General features: G+C 53.2%; 1 protein-coding gene across 1 annotated transcript in view; it reads right to left on the bottom strand.

Annotated features, from left to right (window-relative positions):
* Positions 1-22,756, bottom strand: part of LOC103590720 (VPS10 domain-containing receptor SorCS2-like) — a gene marked incomplete at its 3' end in the record, with an annotated part of 448,076 nt that overhangs the window by 248,307 nt on the left and 177,013 nt on the right. The window contains exon 3 of the mRNA XM_008573022.1: positions 89-156. Coding sequence (XP_008571244.1) covers positions 89-156 — 68 coding nt within the window. The remainder of the gene's footprint in view (positions 1-88; positions 157-22,756) is intronic.

Raw genomic sequence — 22,756 nt, 5'->3', positions numbered from 1 at the left:
GTTGGACCTCAGCCCTCAGCCAAGAGGCCCGGGAGATGATGCAGGGTGCAGTGCGTGAGGGGAATGGCCCACCATTGGGCTGACTTACCGCCACAGAGAACTTTCCAGAACCTTCCCCATGTCTGCATGGTAATACTTCGTCAGGATCAAGATCACCTGTGGTGTTAACAGAAAGAAAAGGCAGAAATCAGCGGGTTTCGAAGCTCTCAGAAAAGGATCCGATAACACTGCTCCCCACCGGGATTCGGGGTCTCTCAAATGTCAGTCATCTGGGGCCTTTCTCAGTTGGAATTCCTGGGAGGTCCCGGGCACCTTGCACCACAGCGCTCAGACATGGGGCTTGTTTCTGCACAGAACCCTTGATTACACTCTTCAGAATGACTTTGGGAACATCCCAGTCCTGTGAAAACCACCCACCAGTTGCCACTTGGCAGGAATAATTCAAACCAGCCCTAAACGATCTCAAACTGTGGCCGAAGGGACAGCCGAGCCAGTGGTCCCAGCACGAGGACCAGATGCATTTGGCAAGCCTTCTGAAATGGTCTCTGTCCCCACCGGTGCCAGCCAGAAACAGCGGCGGAGGCTGTAACCCAAGACAGGAGCAGGTCCCCACGGTCTGCCCTCCACGACTTTTCTTAGTGTGGTGGCTGATGGCAGTGGCTTGGGAAGGTGGCAAGGACAACCACGACAGCTGGAGGCAGGCCGTAAGTCACAGATGGCATGCACACTTCTGTGTTGTTCCACCATGCACCACACACACAAGCCCCACCTAACAAAGCTCCTTGCATTTCAGGCCTGTGCAGAAAAATGCAGCTGTTTATAAAAGTGACGATGCGTGAGTGGACAAGCACCCAAATGTTCTTCAAAACAAACATGTGGGGCTGGCCCAGTGGCGCACTCGGTAGAGTGCAGCGCTTGGGAGCGCGGTGGTGCTCCCGCCGAGGGTTCAGATCCCATATAGAGACTGGTCCACTCACTCGTTGAGCGCCGTGCGGGCGCGACACCGAGGGTTGCGATACCGTTGCCGGTCATGAAAAAAGACAAAAAGGAAAAAAAAAAAAATGTGAACACACACGCACACACACAAAGAAACGAGGACTCGCCAGCCCCGGTGCGAAAGGAGATTTACCCCCAATTACTTCACTAGCCACTGCATTTTCATGTACATCAAATTCCATTTCACTCACTGCCAGTCCCTATTAGCAGTTCCTAACGCTCCGTTGCCATGGGAACCCCGGGAGGTAAAAACAGGAACACCCTCGGTTCCCGGCGTCGCTGTTAGCCTGGTTAATTTGGGGTCACCACACCGGCCAGAGTCTCCAACAGCTCGGTTCCTCAAGGAAAGCAGAACTTTCTCCGCACCCGGTCCTCAGGGCATCGTTTCTGCAGACAGCAGTTTGGCTGATCAACTGTCTTTCTTTCCCTGGTGATTACAGCAGGGAAGATACGAGGCGGGGATGTCAACCGAGATGGGACAGTGTGCATCTTAGAGGCCGTGATGATTAAAAAAGAAAGCAGAGCCTTGTCAATTGAGGCGAGAGCAGCTCTGCCTCGCTCCAGAACAAAGCGATTTTCTCTGGTCAGCTCGCTGCCCGCCAAAGTCGAGCCAGAGTCCTCTGAAGACAGAGGACGGTAGGCAGGCAGAGTGACAGGGCCCAGCCCGGCAGGAGCCAAGCGTATTTTTAACCTTTTGATTTATATTTTATAGTCTTGCTTTTCCCAGAGGCGATTTTGAGAAGCCAGCATGTGACAGCTGGAAGGGACCTCAAAGTCTGTTTTATCTGGCCCCCTCCAGGATGAAATGCCCAGCCCAGTCTGATCTCGACGGAGCGGTTCGGAAGCTGGCCCTCCCGTGGGCTGAGTGCCGTCTCCCAGGTGCTTCTGCCTGTGTGTGCTGGCTCTGCTGCTGCGGACAGTGACGGAGCAGGACCACTTCCTCCTCCTCCTCCCTTCTGGGGAGATTCCCCGCTTGTGCCCACACCCTTCGCTCTAAACCCCAGCTGTTCAGGGCCTTTGCACAAGCTGTTCTTCATCCTGGGACCCTGTTTCCCGGCCCCCAAGCCCTATTTCCTTGGGCTCGGATAACCTTCAGATTTCAGCCTAATCCACACCGCCTCCAGGACATCCCCCAGGCCCCCACACTGGGTTCAATGCCTCCTTCGTACTTTGCCCTGCCCTTGGACTTCCCTCAGCCCTGCACAATTCACGGGGTCTGTTTCCACCACTGGATGACAAGACCCTCGAAGGTGGACACCTTTTCTTGTTTTGTCTCCAGCGCTGGGCACAAGGCCTCCACCACGCGTTGAAAGAAACATAGGTGGTTTTACCCAAAGCAACAATAAATAACTATTCAAAGCCAGGCAGAGGTGAGAGCCCTGGGCAGAGTGCCCAACCCCCTGCTCTGGTCGTGCATACACAAACACCCCCTTCCATCGAGAGGACCCCCATCCATTCCTGCTGGGGGACAGAATCGCTCTGCTGACGCCACCTTAACCTGCTAAGCCAAATGGGAGTTTGGGGTCCTGAGGCCAGAGACCTGGGGTGTGTTGTCCTTGCCTGGGGCTGAAACAAGGAAGCTGCCCAAGAGGGCCCAGTGCTGGAGCAGCCAAACAGCGAGGCAGCCCCCATGGCATCCCTCCCTCTGCAGCTGGCAACGAGAAGGCCCCAGTGTGGGGTGAGCCAGCCCAGTTCTGCAGCTGGCTCTGAACTTGCTAGCAGACCCTGCACCCCCTCCATGCACCTCATTTCCTGATCTGCGATGATGTGATCGTGAAGATTAAATATTCAGTAGCAGTGGAGAAGTGACCCACAAGCCACAGGAACCACGCGCTGGTAAGAATACTGGTCATGGCTGACGCACGCTGGTGCCAGCCCCGTCGCCGAGCAGCCAGGCACTGTTGGGCGGTTTGCTCGCTCAACGCCTTTCCCCCCAGGAGCCCTACGAGGTGGTGCCTATCATTACCCCTGCTTTACAGATGAAGAAGCCGAAGCAGAGAGAGCTTAAATATTTTGCCCAAACCTACACATCCAGCAAGTGGTAGAGCTGGGACTTGGTCCCAGGCACTTCAACCTCAGAGCTTGGGCACTTCACTGCCGTGCTGGACGCCTGTGTTTTCAAAGGAAACTTCTAGTAAAAGTGGCTTCAAAGATGTAAAAATTATGACATGTTCTTCTGGGACCCTCAACAAACAGCTTTGGAAATGAAATATCCCAGGGACAGGTTTTCCAGTCACTCGCACGTTACCATAGCTTTGGGGTGCTTTGATCTGGCTGGAGAGAAACGTCAGGAATGGGAACGGGGGCTGCAGGGTCCCGGCCGTTGCCAGGATCTCCTCCCACCTGGAGGCTGCCGGAGCCCGCAGCCCACAGGAATCCTCCCCAGATGGTCGGGAGCGTCCAAGGAAGAAAAAGAGAGGGGAGGTACTGCTGCCCGAGGGAGGGCGGGCGCAGTGGTCACTCCGTACCGTGACACCCCGACACAGCCCGGCACCACAGGGAGGGGCCGCTGCTACTGTGCCCATTTTACTGCTGAGGAAACTGAGGCACGAGCCGCCAAGTGGCCTGCCTGGCATCGTACACGGCAGAGCCAGGAGCCTCTTGTGCCCACGTGCAGGGCTGTTGTGGGCTCACTCCCATCACTCCACCCACCGCTCTGTGATGTCGCCTTCAAACACGGGACACGCAGAACCCCAGAACCACGGGCCTAAGAAAGCCACTCTGCAGCACAGCCTCCTGGAAGGGTCTGCGGCAGCAGCTCCACAGTGGGAGGAAGCCACAGCCAACCAGCTGATGACCCTCAGATGGTACTAACAGATCTCCCTGTCACTCCAAGGGAAAGGATGGCACAGAGGGGGTCTCGGCTCCCAGGGCTGAGGGAGGCCAGTTGCAAAATAGCTACATCTTTACCTGCAAATAGCATTAACTGGGAATTCAACATTTTCTGTATCAGGTCATCCTGTGAGAGTTGGCACTTTTCGGATGGATTAAAATAAAACAAAGGGGGTGTGAGATGCGGTGGGATGGCTCTCTGGGCCTCAGTGTCCTCATCTGTCCCAGGGGATCATGCGGATTTGGCCAAATTTGAGCTCCAAGTCATTAAGTCTACAGCCAGCAGCAGGAGCTGTGCTTGACGGGGCCATGTCTCGAGGCCAGCTCACGCCTCCACCTGGCATGGATGACAACATCCTGCCATACAAACTCCGACAGACTTGCTCACGGAGAAGCCTCTTTCCAAGACCTGCGTACTCAGGGCCAGTGGTGCATAAGTGACCCACCCACGGGGGGGCAGGTGAAGAGCAGCCAACATCACAAGCCTGCTTACCCTCTGGCTGGCAATGCCACGCTGGGAGCTATTCTGTAGGTGTCCTTGTGCATGGGAAATGACGGAGTCCCAAGTTATTCACTGTAACCCTTTTGTAAAAGCTAAAGAGCAGGAAGAACCCACACACCCAGCCACAGGGCCTGGAGAAACTGCCTGCGGCTCAGCCACCCAAGGGAGCATCGTGCAGCCCCAGGACCCATGCAGAGACCGCCCGCCGCGGAGCCGAGTGACAGGGCCCGGGAAGAACCGTGCTGTGCACTTGTGTGTTAAAAAACAGGAGAAGTAAAGGCCACTGAGAAATAGTTAAAATGGGGGATTTTATGTCACGTGAATTTAATCTCAACCAAAAAAACGAGGGGGGAAGGATCTGTGTCCACTTGTGCTTGGATGTGCCTGATGGGACACTGAGAGGGGACAGAAGAAACGTTGTAAGGCTGGGTGGGGAAAGGAGGAAACGGGAGGCAGAAGGATATTTCCACGGCAGACCTTTTAATATTTGAAACGTGCATGCATGTGCACGTGTGTGTGCACGTGTGTGTGTGTTGCAGGCGACAGAGCCGCCCCAGTGGGTGGCCACTCACACGGATGAGGCTGACGTTCACCAGCCCTCATGTCTGGCCACGGCCTTTCTCCCTTCCGGCCTCCAAAATATGAGGAAGATGGGCGCTCGCACGCTGGCAGGGCTGGCACTTGAAGCAGGGGGAAGACGAGTCCTGAGGAAAGCATTCAATTAGTGCTCAATAAATGTCCCTTTCTGTTCTCCCCCAGTGCAGGCCACTTGAGAAATCTGATCCTAATTGAGATGGGGTCGCCTGGGCTGGCTTTGAAGCATGCCCCGCTACCTCAGGAGGTGTGAGGGGTGAGAGCAGGTGAGGAGCAGGGACACTGAGGCAGGAGCGGAGAGGATTTAGGGTCTGTCCCCTCCCCACGTGGGAACAGAAGGACTCACACTATCCACCTCTCAGGAGGGCGTCCCAACCCAGACCTGGCTTTGACTAACCATGCCAGGAAGGGTGTCGGCCCACGGAGGAACGGGAGGCTCTCCACGCGCCCACAGGTGAGGGCTGGCAGAACACACATTCGCAGCTCCGGTTCTCACGGTAGCCCTGCCAGTCGGCACCATCTTCCCAGCTCAGAAGCTGAGGCACCGAGAGGGGCAGTGGCTACCCCAAGGCTCCCTCCCCACCCCTCCCCTCCCCCAGAGATGGCAGAGCTGGACTCAGACCAGCCCTGAAGCCCTGAGCCCAAGACCAGGGCTCTTTCTAGAGCAGCGCCCTGGGGCACTCTCACCAGCCTGGGCGAAAGAGGAGGGGGCTTCCTGCTGACCCATGATGCCAGCCCCTTCCCTGCAACTGGGCTGGCCGGCTGGCCCTTCCCCACTCCCCCGGGAAGGCAGGTGGGCTCGGCACTGGGCGCCTTCACTCCACCAGGGAGGCATCCTCTACGAAAAAGTCAATTCCATTTAAGAGAAATTGCTTCTGCATTTATTTACCAGGGAGAGAAATCTTGTTTCTCCCTGCTAAAGACCACTGAGGGGAGGGGTGGGGGATCCTATCAGGCTCAGAGAGCCACGCAGAGGGGATTGGAACTCAAGGGAGGAGGCAGCAGTCAACGCCCCTGCCCACCCTGCAGACCCCCAGAGCTGCCGGCTCGGCTCGCTCCTGCCCCCACGTCCCAAAGGCGTCACCACCTGCCACCCCTGTCCCATGCAGCCCTCCTTGGTTCTCTGAGCTCAGAGAACCACAAAGCTACAGAACTACAGGAGCCTCCCTGAAGTGTTTCAAGGAAGTACTAGCTAACGCTGCTGTGAGCACAGGGCCTTTCCCTCCAGGAGTCTTCTGCAGAAGCTGAGCCAGAGAGCCTGGGTCCCCCCACCTTATGCAGAGCCCCAGCCCCTGCCTCAAGGCTCCTCCCCACAGGGGTCTTGTCTGAGTCCTGCCTCTACAACGTACCGCCACCAGCCGTGTGTTCCTGGGAAGCCACTCAGCCTGGCAGAGCCGGAGTGAAGACGAGATGGGTTTGACGTGCAGCACGGGCACAGGAAGCAGGACATCCAGGGGCAGGGTTAGGGTTTCGGTCAGGCTGGGATCAGGGCGAGGGCCGGCGTTGGGGGTAGTGCCAGGGATCAGTGGTAGAACTAAAGTTAGGGTTAGAGTTTGGGTGAGGGTTCAGCATAGGACTAGAGTTAATGTTAGGGTAAGGGTTAGGTTCAGGGTTAGGCTTAGGCTTTGGGTTAAGGATAGGGTTAGGATGGGCTTAAGGTTTGGCTACGAGATAGGATTACAAGCAACGTTGGTGTAAGGGTCGGGGCGGGGGCCAGTGCTGCTGCTCTGTACAGCGCTACGTGTACAAAACAGTTTTACATCAGGCGGTTCGGGCACTACGTGTCTAGAGACATATGCGAGAAAGCCTGTGTCGAGCAGTCTAGGTCACGCCAATGTACGTGTTGACGGGATCCACGAGATGTTTCTTTTATGAGTAAATCGTACACGATCAGCCCACCTCCCACCTCTGAGCCTGTGCCCCTTCTCCCCAGCACAGAGCCCCGCCCCTCTGCCCCCACCCCGAGGGTAAGCCTTCCTCCTGGGCCGGCCCAGACGCTATTCCTTCAGGAAGCCTTCCAGGGTGTACCCAGCTCAGGTCGCTATCGTCCGATTACAGCCGCTTTTCCCGCAGCACCGTGAGCTGGAGCATTTCATCTTTGAGGGCTGGGCCCCCACCCCCTGACCCACTGTGGGAAAGGCGCACAGCCTGGGAGCCGGCCTGACCCCCGTGAAGCGCTCACCGCCGCGCGCCCCCACCCCAGGCTCCGGCCTACTCCTCGTCTGCAGTGCTGGAGGATGAGGATAAGGGTCCCGCGTCCCTGAGTGGAGGGGATGAGGTGTGAAGACACGTGAAGGGTGCACACCGTGCCTGAAGCGGAGGAGCCCTCACCAGCGACAGTGCCCTTCCTTGCTCAGGGACCAGTGTGAGAGATGGCCGAGGCTCTTGGCTGCCTGCGTGACACTGTGCCACACCCCCGAGTCACCCGAGCCCAAAACAAGATCTCTTTCTTCCCACAAATCTGTGACCTCATCTGGGCACTCTGTCCCAGCAGCCGGGGCCCCAGCAGCAGCCCGGCTGCAGGAGGAGGAGTGGGGCCCTGGGTGCGTCTCGCTGGAGGCGCCTGTGCGGCCTCCTCCCCTCCCACCCTCCGGAAGGGCAGGAGAGGCTGCCCTAGCCGGGAGCAGGGGCAGATCTGGGCAGGGAGCAACTGGGCTGATCCCTGTGATGCAGAAGCCATGACCCTAGAGAAGGCCCCTCACTTCAGAAGCTTTTGCCTCGACGGCGAGGCAGGACTGTGTCTTGACAGCCCAGGAAAGGAGAGGAGAGTTGAGTCTCTGATAAGAGTCTGGGGAGGGGACGCTCAAGCCTCCCCTTCTGGAGGAATGGCCTGTGGGGTCCACGTACAGGAAGTCGCCCAGACCAGACACAGAGGGTGGCCTGGTGTGAGCTGCAGCCCTCTGGAGAGGGCTCTGCAAAAGGGCCTCTGCCTGCTGACACCGGGCTGTGGTCACATGAAACAGTGTCACTGGGGGAAGCTGTCGGAAGGACAGTCAAGGACTCTTCCTACTGTTTTTGAAACTTCTCATTATTATTTTACTATTTCAAAATAAAAAGTTACAATAAAAAAAAGAGACATGTCAGTCAGATGCAAAAAAGTACATGAGAATATGCAAGCCTCCTACCCCACCTGCCTCCCCCTGTGGCCCTGGGGACCCACCGCCCAGAGGAGTCCCCAGACACTGTGGCCCTTCTCAAGCCCACTCCTCCAGCCAGCCCCGTGGACAGAGACCAAGGCCATCACACCGCCCCCCGGGACAGCGGGAACAGGGACCCCGTCCCCACACGGAGGCCCGGCCCAGGTGTCCCCAGCACCTGGGGCCAGAAATGGGCCAGGATGTGCCAGGATGCACCACTGAGCCCAGCCTTGAACCCGTGACTCTGCCCGCTAGCTGCCATGGCCCTTCCTTGCTGGGAGAGGCCAGGAAGGTGGTGGGAAGCAAGGTGCACTGTCCCTGAGGAAGGGTCTTCGGTATGGCATCACTCAGGCTGGGCAGGGGGTGTCCCCTGGCCCCCGCAGTGTGGACACTGGTATTTTGCCTTAAGTTGTCTCACGGACACTTGCTGCCCAACATAATCGAAGGAGAAACATTTGCAGAGGCCCAGGTGTCCACCCAAACCCCATTTCCTTTACACGGCTAGCCCCAGCCTCCCCGGGAGGCAGGTGCGGCTTAGAGACCAAGTTCTGGCCTTAGAATCAACAGAGTGTGGGCAGAGCACTGTGCTTACCTGCACGCCTGAGCCAAAGTCTCCTCATAGTCACCGTCTCACTAAAATAATATTGATTTACTCTGTCCTGGACCATGTCCTAAGCACTTTACAGACATCAACTCATTTAATCCTCCATAGCCCTCATCCTTGGGGACCATTTTGTCCCTAGTTGGAGGAAGCTGAAACACAGAGAGGGAGGTTAGTCACCCAAGGCCACACAGCACAGAACAGGAGGGCCGGGCCTCAGGCTCAGGCATCTGACTCCACAGCAGCCCTTGAGTGGCATCAAATGAATGGGCCCCTTAGGAAGAAAGCTCCTCCTCGCTCTGAGGATCACAGTCTAATCGAGGGCATCGGGCCAGATGGTGGCACATTGAGCTTCCCATTCAACCAAGCTCTGGCCTCCAGAGGCACCTAATAAACAGGCTCCAGCGACACCTCCACTTGTGATGGACATCTGCCCACGGCACGCCCAGCTCCTGGACCCCAGGGCAAGACGGCTCTGACACTCATTGGTCCAGCACTGGAGGCCCCACATGAGGCCTTCCATGGGCCTCTGGGGGTCCTGCCCCAGGGACCCATCTGCAGTCAGGACCATGATTAGACTGCCAGAGGCAGATGCCACCCCTCCCCCACGCAGCATGAACTCCACAAGCATGAACGGCCCCAGCGAGGTCCCCGTTAGGGCTTCCATCGGCTTTGCACAGGGATGTTTTATAGTTCCAATTTCAGATCATAGCAGGGCCATATTTCACCGCTACTCTGAGAGCCCCCATCCAACCAAAGAACTACATTAAGCATGATTTATCCATTAGGCCTCAAAACCACCTCATAAATGTGGTGTTGGAGGAGCAGACCAGGCAAGGAGCATGGGAGGGCACCCTCCTGTAGGGCAAGAGCACCGTGGCTCACTCCTCAGGTGCATCTGGAGCTGTTTCCCTCACGGAATGAATGAATGCATGCATGAATGAAGGAATGCATGCATGCAAACCACACTCCAGGCAGGCATGACAGACGGCTGCCTCACCTGGCACATGCTCTGCCCTGCCACACCTGTGAAGATTTACTGCTGTCCTGCTCCCTTTCCTCCAGGCCTGCAGCTTGCTCCCTCAGTCCCCTCCCCTCCCTTGGCAAATGCCCCCTCGTCCTAGGGGCTCAGCAGGCATGTCCTGTCAGGGGAGACTTCAGAAACCCCCTCCCCACCTCCGGTCAAGGTTGCCACTCTCTCTGGGGTCCACAGACCCTGGACATAGTGGATTACATAGGGGCCCCGAGAACATATGTCCACCTAGAACCTGCAAATGTGACCTTACTTGAAAAAGGGTCTTTTCACATGTGTTTACGGATCTCGAGATGAGACCATTCTGGATTAGACCCTAAATTCGGTGGTGTCCTTATAAGAGACACACAGAGGGGACGGCCAAGTAGAGACAGAGGCAGAGACTGGAGTGATGTGTCTACAAGCTAAGGATTGCCGGAAACCACCAAAAGCTGGAAGAGAAGCCTGAACAGATTGTGTCTCAGAGCCTCCAGAAGAAACCAACCCTGCCGAGACCTTGTTCTCTGACTTCCAGCTTCCAGAACTGTGAGACAGTCAATTTCTGTTGTTTGAGCCACTCACTTTGATACAGCAGCCCCAGCAAACAGCTTCAGGCACTCACCCATCTCACAGATGAAGACACTGAGGCTCAGCTTGTTGGAGGTGACATGGCTGTGAACCATCAGGGCTGAGATCCCTTTCCACTGCTCCAGACACTGCATATGCACAGAGAACCAGCCCAGGATGGAAGGAGGAACTGGGAGGCCCCCGGGCAGCGGCCCAGCTCCCTGGAGCCCTACTCCATCCCACCCTCCCTCCCAAGATCTGCCACAGGAAAGTGTTGGGGTCCCGCCTCGGGCTGTGCTGGTACAGACAGCAAGGAGCACCCAACCCCTCCATCAACCTGACGCCTTTCATGGGTGCAAAACCCAGTGTTTAAAAACAGAGAGTTGAGAACTAAGCTGGAAAAGGACCCCATAAATCAAAATCAGACAGCAGAAAATAAATGTACGAACGTTCCCAATCTGTGCAAAACTACATTTTTATATCAAATCTGTTAAGGGATAAGGTGTATTTTAACAGGTGGGTCTTGGTAGACTTTTGCACCCCAGCCATCCCTTGGAAATATTATTTACTCTTCATTTCTCATAACCTGATTGAATTGTAATTTCACTCATCCCTCCTTTTTAATAACCACTATAAGTAAAATTATCGGTGAAATTACAGGATTCATTTTTGGTTGTTTTTCTTCTTTCTGCCGTTGCTTTTCAAAATGATGCTCTTGTGCTTCCGCCTGGAAGTCAGCATTTCTCAGATTTCTCAGCATGTCTCAGATCTGTTTATGGCCATAGGAGTTGCTTGCTGAGATTTGCTCAACACAAGACGCCTGGGCTATTTCCTGGAGGTGGGTGGAAGTTGCTGATCCTGTTTTTAAACAGAAATCCACCCCCCTGCCAGCGCCCTCCCACTCCCTGCCAGTCCCCAGCCAGACAGCAGAGTGCTCACCACCTCCAAGAATGTCCCTCAGGAAACAAGGCGTCACATCAGAAGGGAGGCGCCGGCGTGAGAGGATGTGTCCGCTGCTCACAGGAGGAGGGGGAGGATGTCCTCGGCTGCATCCCACTGGGAAGGCCGAGAGTTTGGCCACGGAAGGCCCTGACCAATGTCCCCTGGCCTTAAGGAACCCAGACAGGCTGTGACTCCCAAAGCCCTGTTCCTCAGGACTGTCAGCACGCAGGGGGTCTGGGGGTTCCGACTCCAGCTCGGGAAGAAGCCGCTCAGAGCACATCTGAACCCCCCCCACTAACTGATCCTCTAGAGAGAGGCAGTGGGAGAGGCGTGTGACGGCACCGTGTCCCATCAGGCTGCATGAGGACTTCTGCTGTGGACTTCAGGGGCCCCTTCCTCCATAAAAAATATTTAAAATGAGGTTTCATGGCTGCGTTGGGATAAAAGAAGCGTATCTTCATACCGCATATCAAAACATTTCCTCTACCTAAAAGTTCATCCTTCTTTTTCTGATTTTAAAGGAAATTAAACATTTTCGTGTGTCCCTCAATGTCTCGCAGGCCCCGGCAGGGAGCTGTGCCTGCAGGAGACGTGCACCCCGCAGCCGTCCCCATCAGCCCAGCCCAGCTCCCGCCCCTTCCTCTCTCCTGTGACCACCGGACAGCCCCCACTCCAGCCTGCAGTGTCCCCACTCTGGACCCCCTGCCTGCTGGTTCTCAAGAGCAGTTGGATCATGACACCCTCCCCTCACTCAGGACAGGGACTTTCACATGTTCTCAGGGTGGGGACCCTGTTAAGAACCTCAGGAAAGCAATAAACATGCAGGCACATCAGCCGCATTTCCCTCATTTCCAGGCTGACAGACGAGCCTGGGACCAGTCTGCGGGGCCCATAAGCCCTTTCCAATTCCCTGGCAGGGGCCAGGCGATCGATGTCAGACTCCACTCAGAGCTCTCTGGGGTGTCCTGGTCTCTGGACCTCGAGGGGCCATGGAATTTGGGACAGACTGGAGACACCATGGGACCTCACTGTGCAACTAGTAACGCTACCTAAGTGCAGGTGAGGATGATGACGTTGTCTCTCCCAGGCTCAGACACTGTCAGTGTCCCCCACTGCCCAGAGGCTGAAGTCCAAACTCCCGTCTCGGGCAGCCAAGACCCACGGGGACCATGGCCCCAGAGCAACCCCCTCGCTCCCTGCTCATCTGCAGACACCATCAGCTTTGCCCTGCTGTGGGGACAGGCTCGCCCAGTGCCCACCGCAGCATGTCTCCCCTGACCCCAGTGGCGATGCCACTCCCCTTCAAGTTCCTTCAGGAGGCCTTGGAGCAGAGCTCAGACTTTCCCTAATGACACCTGTCTTCTGACCCAGGCCACTTCCTTCCACGGGGCCCAGCTCCTGTTCACCTGCTGTTTTCACCCTGGAGACTCCCTGGGGGAGGCTTGTCCGTGGGCAGACCTGGCAAGGGGAGAGGCTGGCAGAACGTGGGGCCCTGTTTCTCGCCATCACGGCCCATTGTGTCTCATCCTGACTCTGATGGTTTACAGCTGCAACCATGGCCCCCTGCACTGCTTGCCCCTGTGCAGGAATGCACTCTCGGCTGGGCCCGCTGGTCAAAGTGGCTGTCCCCTCCACATAGACCTGGGAATCAATGTCATGTCGTACGACCAAACAGCTCAGGAAATCTACTATCTGATCAGTCAGGGATCACCTTCAAACACCTGCACCAGAATCCCCCATCAGGAGGATACGGTATTAAGCATTCATTTTTAATTAACCCACTTCTTTTATTTAAATAGGAAACTTTGATATCATTACTATAAATGGAAAAACAAGCATGACTTATACACAGAACTACAAAAATAAATACAACTGTTTGCCTATGACAACCTAAGGCCCTCACTTTATTGAGAAGGAATCAGAGAGGTGTCAGGAGCATGCTGGCCAAAGGCCAGGTGTGTCCTCACTGTCAGCAGAGGACCATGGAAACAGGATTGACACCCTCTCCCTGGGCTGTGGGCTCATCGGATGCCCCTGTCCTGGCTCCTGCTCAGCAGAATTTCCTGCCTTTGGAAAATGCCCACTTTCTCAGAATGCAGAATCCTCAACACGAGTTTCCTCTCCACCCCCCAAGAACATCCCAGGAGTCCAGCGATGGGAGCTCTCCACCCATCAAGGGCAACGCCAACATGGCAGGAACGCCAGTGAGACTGGGCAAGACCCAGCCCCTGCAGCCTCTGTACAGAACCGGGGTTGACAACAAAGCCCACCCCTGCTGCTTAAAGCCGAACACCTCATGGGGGGTCCCAGGCAAAGTCCACGCCTCAGGTGTGATTCTTCTCAAATAAGCCAGGCTTGCGTGCAGGCTCCAGTTAAGCCCCAAATCCCAGGCTGGAGCTGAATTCATCTTGCAGAACAGCGACCTGTGGCCTCCGCAGCCCTTATCTGGGCTTTCTGACGCACAAGCAGCCATAACCCAGCCGCCTGAAGACTGTCGCCTGTATCCCTTGGAGGGAGATTCTCCAAGTGCCCACGCCTCTGAACACTATTGGATCTCACACCACTTCTGGAAACGGCCATTACTGAGAAAGCTTCAGGAGCTGTGACTTTTCCAATCCTGTCCCCAGCCAAGCTCTGGGCAGCCGGGAAGGCAGAACAGAACCGGCAGACTGGGGAGGGGAGCCAGGAACCAGCAGGAGAGAAATCATCACATTCACTCTCTTAATGTCTGAGACTAAGTATGTTAAGAAAAGCATTTTAAAAATAACACTTGGTGATTTCTAAAAAGCAAATTTCTGCAGCTGTCTTCAGCATGTTTTCTAAGCATACCTTAGCCAAAAGGAATACAAGACTTTCATAGAGGTTTTAGTAGAAATCCTACAAACAAAGCAACATATTTCTAGTGAGTGCCTCACCTTGACTTAGAAAAAGAATCCAAAAAGCCTCAGGGTCTGGAATGTTCTGCCTCGTTCTAGCTACGTGGCTTTGGGCAAGCTGCCCATCTCTCTGATCTTGGGCATTCCACCTTTAAAAGGTTCACCCGTAGTATATACACACCTTTTGTGAAAAGACAGTTTAGTGGTGGATCACACCCCGGGAACCTCATCTGGGGACAAGGAAGCCTCATCCACACGTCATTGTGACTACAGCATCCCAGCCAAGCAGCCAGTTTGCACACCTCAAATGATGGGGGGCTCCCCACCTCCCAGGGTCCCTCCTCATGTTTACCTGAAACTGTCTCCCCACATTTCTACCCATCAGCCCAGCTCCGCCTGGTGAGACCCTGTGGCCGTGCCATGGACCCCAACAGTCATCCTGACCTCCCTCCTGCCCCCACAAGGCTCAAGTTGCCCCAGCTTGCTGCAAACCAATTGCTACAGAGTTAATTGCAACACACATGCGATCCCAGAAAGAATCCTCATTTCCAGGGCAAGCCCACATGGAGAGCTGGCCCGTACCCGACCTGCCTCCCTCCAACCCAGCACCCTTGGCCGCCATCCCAAGCACAGGATCTAGGAGGCAACAGAATCTTCCAACAACCGTACACTTCTGTTCGGGTGTGTATCTGATTGGCATACAAATGACACAGATAAAACAAAGACCGGGGAGTGTACGATACTGCAGAACTGAGGAGGGTCTGGTAAGAGGCTCTCTCTTGCTGCCTACGTCAGCCAAGATCAATGAAAAATGAACGTGTGTCCATGACAGACAATAGGGCAAGAAGAGGAAACATGATCTTCCCTCCAATTGAGAGTCTGGGTGGGACAGACCTGGGGTGACCCTCAGCTGCCAGTGACCTTGCCAGCGGGGTGGGCCCACTGGGAGTGGTGAAGATTGGCGGTGACACCTCAGGGGTGCCGAGGGCAAAGCAGTGGAGAGGAGAGCCCCCATAAAGGTGCATTACACTGCCTGAACGGACCCCTCCGACAACCAACATTAGCCCCAGGAGAAGCAATCGAAGGCAACAGAGATGTAGCTTCATTCAAGGTTACTTTTGGAGACCAAACTGGTTTCATTTTCATGGCATGAAGAGTCACCATCTGTAGCAGATTGAATTATGCCCCCCCAAAACTCACGGAAGCTTGAACTGTGTCCCCAAGCTTTATGTATTAGAAACTTGGCCCCCACTGTGACTGTTAAGAGGGTGGGAAATCCTATTACGGTAACTGAAAGGTGGAGCCTTGAAGAGGTGATAGGGTTGTAGGACCATGCAGTAGTGAATGGATTAAAAATGGTGGTCAGGGGCGTGGTTCTGAGGGCTTTAAAAGAAGAGGAGAGTCTGTCTGTCTCTCTCTCCACTCTCGCTGCTCCACCATTTCACAGTGTGATACCCTGTGTCTCTGAATCCACCACCAGGACCCCTCACTGGACTTTGTACTTCCGAGCCTCTGAAACTGTAAGATCCCTGGACTTTGGACTTCTGAGTCTCTGAAACTGTAAGCAATAAATTTCATTTTCTTATAAAGCACCAGTTTTAAGTATTTTGTTATAAGCAGCAGAAACAGTCTAAAACACCATCTTTCCCCACTTATCTTTGATATAAAAATACCTGTAATAAACAAATGTGGCCCTGGCTTCTCCAGATATCTCAGAGTTCAATTTAGCCTAATTCTAGCTAAAAGCGGAGAGAATAACATATAAACTTCTTCATGAAAACTGGGGTATACTGTGACTCGTTTGGAGAGAAGAAAACGGTGAAAGAGTTAAATTTCTGGACAGAGGAAACAAGATCTTCATTTCTGAAATCTAATTTACAAGATCTCCCCAGGGTGAACTCAATGTATCTTCCTCCAAAGGACGAGGCTGTAAACGATTCTGTGGGGACCCAAACATATGGTCGAATTGTACCTTACGTATATCAAATCGAAGGCTCCCTTCACCGAGTGACTTGATTTAAAACAGACCTGTCAAGCCTAGCTCCCCATGTAAACTTCCTGAGCTGATTTAGCTAAATCACAGGCTTGGCGTTTCATGACCAGCTGTGACGGGGACCATTCTACCATCCCGGGTGAAGGAGTGCCCTGCTGCCATCCCAACAGGGCTGAAAACAGAGTCATCTCCATCAACTTGACAAAGACAAAAAACTTGAGTTAAGAGCCCTGTCTAAAATTAACAGTGATTGAAAGTTAATGATGGAGCAAATCTGGCAGGACTATTTCAACATGCATCACGATGTGGTCTCGGCTTTCAGATGGGAAGCTGACACGGTGGATGTCTACTGAGGTCCCGCTGAGAGCACGGCCATGTGGCTTTGTGAGATTCTCCCTCCCACTAGAATCAGACCCTTGGCAGAAGGTCTGATGTGTCACCACCACCAGTTCTGGGGCTGGGCTAACACATCTGCTTGTCAACGTTCAAAGCTGTATCTGTGTGCTCAATGGCACTGTTTACTTATAATAACAAGCCAGAAACAACCCCTATTGGGTAATGGTTCCATAAACTACAGCATAACCATTTAATTCAATCAACAAACACAAATCATGGGGGAAAAGACAAACAATGACCTGAGAAAATACTCATGGCACAATATGACATGAAAAAGTGTGTGGAATTATATACACAGCATGTCCTCCCTGTATTTCCACACACACATTGGAAATATGTGTGTCTGTTTCCTCTATGAAAATATAAACTCTTTGAAGGCACAACCATTTTATGTCCCCAGCCCTAAGGCACAGCCAGTACCCAGTAGATGAGCAGCAAACACCTGTTAAACTAAATTGGAACATCCCTGATGATCTCTTCATTGAAACTTTTAAGCATCCCTATGGAGACACAGGTGTGCACACACAGACACATGCAGAAAACCAGAAAGGAATACGTCCGGGTGTAAAATGGTGACCTCTGCGTATTAGTGAGTTGGTTTCTCTACTCTTTCACATACTTCCCAGTTTTCTGTAGCAAGCATGTCCTACATTGACAACCTGAGGGAAAAAATCATACTACAGAAGAGGCTGTGTTTGTTACAGGTGTGTCCAGGTGCAGAGTCCTGTCCGGATGGGCTTTTGAGTGCACAGAGATACAGAGTCAACTGTCACCTACTATGTGCCAAGAACTGCTTCCGGACCTTCTTGCACTTAATTCTCGCAGTCACCTGGCTTATGTGTTTACATCACAAGCACTTACCCTGAACTTTCTAGGCCATAAGCATTGCCATGAGTTGACTTATGTCCTCCAAAGGTTCGTCATTAATGCTCACTGTAACGGTGTTGAGAGTGGGAAATTTCATTATGGTAATTGAAAGATGGGGCCTTTAAGAAGTGATTAGATTGTGAGGACTGTGTCCTTGTGAGCAGATCTATCCATTCCTGGAGTAACAGGTGTGGCTCTGATGGCTTTACAAGGACAGCGAGTGAGCAGGTTAGCTCTCCTGCTCCTGCCATTCTCGCAATGCAGAGATGTCACTGCAGAGCCACCACCAAGAAGGCCCTCACCACATGCACCCCCTGGGCTGTGGACTTCCCAGCCTCCAAAACTTTAAGAAGTAAATTATATTTTTTTATAAATTACCCTGTTTCAGGTATTCTGCTATAAGCAACAGAAACAGACTAACACAAGCATTCGCCTAATTTAATCCCCAGAACGGCCCTCTGATTAGGTACCATTATCCTCACTTTACAGCTGATGCGAGGCAGGTGAGGTCCGTAAATGAACGACAACGGGCAAAGTGGCTTGAATGAGATAGATGGAGGAGCCACATTCACCCGACGCAAACGAGACATTTGTCCCTGTCCACTGCTCTGAGGACACACAGTTTCAGCAGCCTGTGGCCCTCACTGTCACTTCCAACAGGTTCTGGGTGGGTGGATGTTTACCTCAGCCGTGTGCATGCAGTTTTGTTTGGGGGGGTTGTTGGTTGGTTGTTTTCAGCTGCTGTGATCACTTCTGCAAGGCTGGCCCAGGCTGGCTCTGGCCTGAGCCCAGCTGCTCCTCCATGCAAACCATAGCATGGTGTGGCATCTCACTCATGCTCACAACCAGAGTTCACATGAACTGGACACATGTGAGAAAAGGCTTCTCTAGCTGGCCCTGGCAAGACCAGACCTCACTTCATAAGTCCCACAGCGGTGCCCTGCTGACGATCTCCCACCCAACGCAGGAGATGAAAACATGCAAGGGAGTTTCATGCCCCAAGACAGAGGCCCATGGAGCTGGCCTTGATGGTTCTGGAATTCCCCATTTATCATCTGAATGAGATGCTGATCTAAATGCCCAGCACCCTTATTTGATAATTCTGTACCCCCATGCTTGACTCGAGGGAGTAGGAAAAGACACAAATGTTCCCTCTGAGGCTGGTTTCCCTTTGATCAGAGTAATAAGCCCCACACCATGAAGGAGGGGTGGGGAGGTGGGCAGGCAGACACCTGGGGGCCACCTAGGTGCAGTGGTACAGGGAAACATATAAGCTGGGGTAGACACGGCAGGCTCACGGTCCTGCCTCCACTAGTGCACCAAGACCTACCCAGCACATTCCCTTCCTCTTTGCTGTGCCAGGAACCCCAGTGGTCAATGGAACTACTCACACATTTCTCTTTAAGGATCCAGATGCTGAGTTGTCTGCAAGAAAATCCCAACCCAAACTGCAAAGTCCCCCATAAAGGTAAGTGAGTTCCTGTCCTAGCTTGAGGCCTTTCCCGTAAGACACCGCCCAGACTGTGCACCAGCTTGGGGCCGCCTGTGGTAGAAAGGTTTCCCCTTGACCACCGCCTACCCAGGCAGAGATACAGGGAGGGGCACAGACAGCTGTGGAGATGGAGTGATACTGCAGGACCCTGAGCCCATGTCCTTGTCAGGGAAACAACACAAACACTTCCCAGGCCCCCCTAACAATTCCCTGAAAATGTGTGGGCTGCTCAGGGACTTGGGGCCCCAGCACTTGGTGGTCACCAAGAACCCAGCCTCAGCTTCAAGAGGAGGAGGGGCAGGGTCTGGCCACAGCAGGGACAAAGGTGAATTTGGCCAGATGGTGTGAATAGAATGGGCAGGTCAGGCCACTTCATCTGAGAAACCAATGCCCAGGGCTCTGGGTGACATCCTGCTGCTGGCGCAGATGTGGTCCTTGATTGCCACTGTGAGAGAGAAATGAGGCTGAAATGAGCTCACCACTTGCAGACCAGATGGAAGGAGGAGCTCAGCTCTGCACTCCCTTCCTCCTTCTCTCACCTGGGTAGAGATTATTTCCACACCACAAGCCTTTCTAGGCCAACTCTATCCCTTTTCCAAGAAATTCCCCCATATCTTTCTATTCTTTTAAAATTAATCATTATATTGTTTTCGACAAATGGTGCTGATCAATAAATCATCTCTTTGCAAAAAAAGAATCTCAATCTTTACCTTCCACTGTAGACAAAAATCAAAAATGGGTCCTAGACCTAAATGTGAGCCCCAAACTATAAAAGTTCTAGAAGAAAGCAGGGGAGAAAATCTTGGTGACTTTGGGTTAGTAGAAGATTCTCAGATAAGATATAAAAGAACAGACCATAAAAGAAAAAATATAGACAAATTAGATTCATCAATATTAAAAACTTATGCTCAAATGACACTGATAAGAAATGGAAGAGACAAGCTGTGGACCAGGAGAAAATCTTTGCAAAGTACACATTCAACAAAGGATTTGTATTCAGAATGTATAAAGGGCTCTCATGATTCAATAACAAACAATGCAAATAAAAATGGCTCAAAAAAGTGAACCTTTACTTTACCAGAGAAAATATATGAAGGAGAAATGAGCACACAGAAAGATGCTCAGCATCATAGTTACTAGAAACGCACACTGAGTCACAGTGAGAGGTCACTGCACACTTATCGGAGTGGCTAAAATTTAAAAGTTGACAACATCAAGTGCAGACAAGTTGGAGCATCTGAAACTCTCATATGTTGGTGCTGGGAATGCAAAATGGCACGCTGCTTTGGAGACAGATTTGGCAACTTCCTACAAAGTTAAGCATACACTTATCATATGATCCATCCATTACACTCCTGGGTATTTATCCAAGAGAAACGAAGGCATGAGTCCACACAGAGGCCTACACACAAATGCTCGTAGCACCTTGTTCATAATAGGAAAAAAACAAGATGTCCTTCAGCTGGTGAGCGGACAGACAGACTGAGCTACACCCATTCAGTGGAAGATGACTCAGCAGTGAGAAGGCCCAAACTCCTGGTACACAGAACACGGATGAATCACAGCAGGGCTAGGTGAGAGACAGCAGCCGGACTGAGAAGGCTGCAGATGCTGTATGACTCCATCGATGTGACATTCTGGAGAAGGTAACACTGCCGGGTGTGAAACAGAGGGTGTTGACTACAAAGGACATGAGGGGGCTTTTGGGGTTGATGGAACTGTTCTTTATCTCAATTGTGATGCTGGTTCCATGACTGTATGCATTTATCAAAACTTGTTGAACAATATACTTAAAAAGGTGAATTTTACTTATGCATGTAATTTAGACCTCAATAAACCTGACCTAAAAAAAAAAAAAACAACTAATCATTGTTGTACTCAACCATTGACTTCCTTGTATTCAAACACCCGACTTATAAACACCAGATTCAAGGGTCGGCCCGTGGCTCACTTGGGAGAGCGTGGTGCTGACAACACCAAGTCAAGGGTTATGATCCCCTTACTGGTCATCTTTAAAAAAAAAATAAAAACCCCACCAGATTCACACACATCTGCTGCATAACTTCTGGCCTCTGGGATGCCCAAATCCAGAGCGAACTGACCCACAGGAGCAATGCCTTGCAATGAAAGGAACACACATCCCTCCTGTTTCTCAACTGGAAACCCAGAATCCCCCACCTCCCCTGTTCACTCTCTCAGTACAGCTGCCCACACTGCCCGCATCCTACCCCTTCCCCTCTGCCCACCTGCCAGGACTGGCCACCTTCCCTCACTCCTCCACCAGCCCCACGAGCTTCCTGCCAGAGCTTACATAGCTCCCCTGGGGGCCAGCAGTATGGGGGCATCCAATTCTGTCATCTTATGTAGCCGTCACAACAGTTAAGCAAGGAGCTGCCATCACCGCCAGCTCATAGATGTGGAAACTGAGGCTCGGAGAGGGAAACTCCAGCACAACCAGCTGTGTTGGAGGCTGGGCATCTGGTTCCCAAATGACGAGCCAGGCAGGGACCCACAACGAGCTGACGCCAGAGCTCAGCTCTTGCACCCGCCCCACCCCACGTGGCTGCCGGGGTCTGCATGTGGTGGCTACACAGCAGCTCAGCTCATCTACAAGTAATTAAAACCTACAGCTCCAGAGCTCACGGCGCTCACAGGGAATTCCAAATCGCCGACGCCAGCATCTCAGGGTGGACCGGCTCCTCTGTGCACACAGCAATCCTCGGCCCCAGGGAGGAAAAAGAACCCAGGCCCTGCCTCAATTCATCTTCTTCTCCATCAGATAATAATGAATAGAGTCCTACCAAGACACCGAAATCTGCAAGCAGAACAAGGCAGAGTGCAAGACCTGGGAATGCAATAATGAATTTATAATCCCTCCGAGGAGCAGTCAGAATGGGAAACTGACATCGCCATGGAAACTGGGGAAGTGTGGGGAGGTTCTCAAGGGGGACGGATGGAGCCACTTCAGATGTGCTCTGGGTTGGAAATAGTGAGGGATCTGCCCACCGTGCTGGGCACAGGCAGCCCACTGGGATGGGGACTTGGTGCCCTCAAATCGGCAGCCAGTAGGTATATGGGCACAATCCTCCACCAACCTCCAACCTCCAACCTCCATGGACTGCAGCGGAAGGATCAGAGATGACACCCAGGGACCCGCTCTTCCAAGCTTTTCCATACCCTGTGCTCCAGCTCTACACGTGGAGCGCTCCGCATCTCCTCGACAGATACCTGGCTCTGCCTGGCCCTGGAGAAACCATGGCCCCTGCCCACCAGGAGCTCCCAGAGCAGGGGAGAGACGAGGTTGCATCTGTGCTGTGGAGCCAGGCCAAGGGCCTCACACTGCACTGAGGTCTGGGCAGCTTCCTGGAGAGGGGCCCCTAGGGCAAGTCTCAAAGAATCAGCAGCCCTGCCCAGGGGCATGCAGGGGACATGGGCAGGTGGGCCAAGGAGAAAAGAACCAGGCCAAAGGTGACAGGCCAGTGTGGAGGGAGGCAGGAGCCCAGCAGAGGACAAGGGGAAGCAAGGGAGGGCCCAGCCACAGGGGAGCAGGCGAGGCCACCCAGGGAATGTCCGCAGGACCAAGCAGCTGGAGCCGCTGCAGGGGCTGAGGGGCAGCGTGGGGCACAGGGACAAGACACTCAGCGGGAGCTCTCTCACCAAGGCACCGCAGCATGGACCAGAAGGGGCCACGCGGGGAGCAAAGAGCCTCGTGATGATGATAGGCGACCTATTTCTCTTCGGAAAAGCATTGATAGTGTTGCTGTGTAATTTCTCAATAAAAAATTAGTCAACCACACTGCCTAGGACCCAAATTTTAAATAAAGTCTTACTTATGGTGTTCATTTTATTCTCAGCTTCCTTACGACTAATTATGGAGAACTGTAATGACAATCCCAGATGGACTGAGCTGTCATCCGAATACAAACTTCCCCTCCCCTCCCTCCCTCCC

Source organism: Galeopterus variegatus, unplaced genomic scaffold, assembly GCF_000696425.1.
Source record: "Galeopterus variegatus unplaced genomic scaffold, G_variegatus-3.0.2 Scaffold865, whole genome shotgun sequence".
In the NCBI taxonomy this organism is placed as follows: domain Eukaryota; kingdom Metazoa; phylum Chordata; class Mammalia; order Dermoptera; family Cynocephalidae; genus Galeopterus; species Galeopterus variegatus.
The sequence above is the reverse complement of the archived record's forward strand: the minus strand, read 5'-3'. Positions and strand labels throughout refer to the sequence as shown.